Raw genomic sequence first — 2,360 nt, 5'->3', positions numbered from 1 at the left:
TGCTGTTCTGCGCACTTTCCGCTCCTCCCTTGAAAAAAAATTTTTTTTTTCGGACTAGAAAGCACTGCCCTTTCTTGTGTTTCTCCGGATCCCGGATCAGGGTTCGCGTGATGCTCGCCACTTTCGAGACGCCTCATTGGTGCCTGGACGGAGTGACATCAGCAACACCACTTTGAATCCCGTCGTCACGTGGTGTTTCAGAACTGATAAAATCCGCAACGCGCGCCTGCGCCCGCTTATTGCGAGCTAGAGCCACGTGGTCGCGCAGACATGAAAACCTCAGCCATCTTCCTCGTGGTCGTCGTCGCGATGCACGGCGTGGACAGCGCGTTCCTGGGAAGTCTGCTCTTGCCGTTCAGTAGCATCACGTCCGCGAGCGGCATCCTCCGCTTCAAGATCTCCGTGGCCGCCGCTGTGCTCCGCATGCTCGGCCAGGCCTTCTACGGCGATTCTGACGCCAGGACCGGCGCGAACGTCGCAGAGTCATTTTCCAGGGAGGAGAGCGAACGGCGTGGTCTTCTGGACCTCGGCATGAGGACGACAACCACCACCGAGCAGCCGCAAGTGAGGGTCTCGCCGATTTCGGCGCTCCAAGACATCCTCAAGTAAGACTGAAGCCATGCGGGAGCGTCTTAGATACATGCTGGGGTCGTTTCCTCGGTTACAAATGTAGCACTATGTCGGTTTTGCACTGCCATTCGACTTACTCATCGCCGCTGCACTTGGTACCTAAAGCCTGTCCAATTGGTTTAGAATTATTGAACGGCGCCAGTATGCAGCAATATACGTCTACTTTTCCATACGATGTTGACCTCGGTTCTCCCTATCTATTTTCGTGCAAAAGTTCTTCAATAGTCAAGTTAAGGCTTAAATTAGGTCAAAGTTGGTGCAGAGTTGAGCGAAGACAACATAAACGCTAGTGTTCAAGGTGTGCAAGTCTAGGACATGTCAACAAATAACATTCCATAGCTCTGAATTTCAGTCTTGCAGGTAGTCACAAGGGCGACACGACGAGTCCGATTTTGATTATTCGGTGTATAAAGCGATATAGCTTCTGAACGCCACAAATGCTAATTCCGCGAGGACACTGGTCATTCATGCGAGAGATGTTCCGGCTTCCACTGAACTTATTGAGCGATGTAGTCTTAGATTGGGATTGGTAATCTTAAGGAGAGCTATTCTGGTAGACTGCGGAGGGGGGTTTGCGTGGGTTGAGTCATCCATCCCGCGCTGAAATACACTACGGCTTGCGTACGGTTCCGCATCACCATAAGCGTCGGTTCGTTCGCCCGTTTCGCGAATGAGGACGCGCATGAATGATTTACCCATAAATTTTGGCGTCCTTGAACTCTGCTAGGGTGGAACAATTTCTAGACGTTAGAGCAAGGCTAAATGCTCCTCCCGTCGTCATCTTTGGTTTGGCTGCACGATGAGCTCAATCTGCGAGGTGTGGTATACCGCTGCACACTTGCACCACGGTGAATTAGCGGCTCTGATCTATCCGAAGTGACGCGTTTCATTCTCGGCCATGGCTGCCACATTTATATGGTGGCGCACTGCAAAAAAAAAAAAAAAAAAACTGGCGCCATCTAGAATTAGGTGCACTTTAAAGAAACGCATGTGCTCACAGTTGGTGAGCACATGGGCTTCGAACTTTGGAATCGTAATCCGACCTTCATAACGCGATGTGCTCTGGTTTTGGGGGAGGGTTATGCCTCACAATGGTATTTCACTTCTCACTTTTAAACCCGCAGCGTCGACGAGAAGCCGAAGCCCCAGACGGACTTGCTGTTCACCTTCTTGAAGGATCTCGACGACCAAGGGTGCGTGTCCCGCATGGTGTGCGAGAGTGCCGCCGACGCACTGCGGCTCGGCAAGGTGGGCAACGCGACCGTGCATTTCTTCAACACCAACGTGGGCCTCAGGACGGGTCCCGCCTCGGTCTTCGTTGCCGCCGCCGAGGTGGGCCGTTCGCGGGGCCTGGCCGGCTGCGCCCAGGCCTTTCCCGACTGCACCGCCAACCTTCCCGACACCCTCTCGGTTGCCGGACTCATGTAGCCTCGACGTGTTCCGTGAATAAACATCCCTGCCTGGGCCTGCGCGTGCGTGTTTCCTTGCGAAGGCACAGTCCTTTCTCGGGACCAGCCAGCCTCCCCTCCTTACAGGCTCCTCTTCGGGAGGCACCGTCATCGACACACTTATAGCTGTTCCTTCTGGATTCACTAGCTACTACGTTACGCGTGGACGCTGACCGCTGGTTTGTCAGCACTACACTAGCACACGCACTAACCAATTGCTTGTAGTTCGAAGCCAGTTTACCTGTTTTCCCGATTTGCCAAGAACTTGTGCAAAAAAGACCC

General features: G+C 53.3%; 1 protein-coding gene across 1 annotated transcript; it reads left to right on the top strand.

Moving 5' to 3' along the window:
• Window positions 1–214: 214 nt before the first annotated feature.
• LOC142574047 (uncharacterized) lies at window positions 215–2,078 on the top strand. Its single transcript, XM_075683224.1, has 2 exons — window positions 215–605; window positions 1,755–2,078. The coding sequence occupies exons 1-2, from the start codon at window positions 271–273 to the stop codon at window positions 2,056–2,058; spliced, it is 639 nt and encodes a 212-aa protein (XP_075539339.1). The 5' UTR covers window positions 215–270; the 3' UTR covers window positions 2,059–2,078.
• The last annotated feature ends 282 nt before the right edge of the window (window positions 2,079–2,360 follow it).

This window comes from Dermacentor variabilis, chromosome 3, assembly GCF_050947875.1.
Source record: "Dermacentor variabilis isolate Ectoservices chromosome 3, ASM5094787v1, whole genome shotgun sequence".
NCBI lineage: Eukaryota > Metazoa > Arthropoda > Arachnida > Ixodida > Ixodidae > Dermacentor > Dermacentor variabilis.
The sequence above is the reverse complement of the archived record's forward strand: the minus strand, read 5'-3'. Positions and strand labels throughout refer to the sequence as shown.

What these genes read in the sequence shown, in the direction of transcription:
- LOC142574047 (XM_075683224.1), top strand. Translation starts at nt 271, where the DNA reads ATGAAAACCTCAGCCATCTTCCTCGTGGTCGTCGTCGCGATGCACGGC. An exon ending in GCGCTCCAAGACATCCTCAA is followed by an intron (nt 606 to 1,754) that starts GTAAGACTGAAG and finishes TTAAACCCGCAG; the next exon opens with CGTCGACGAGAAGCCGAAGC.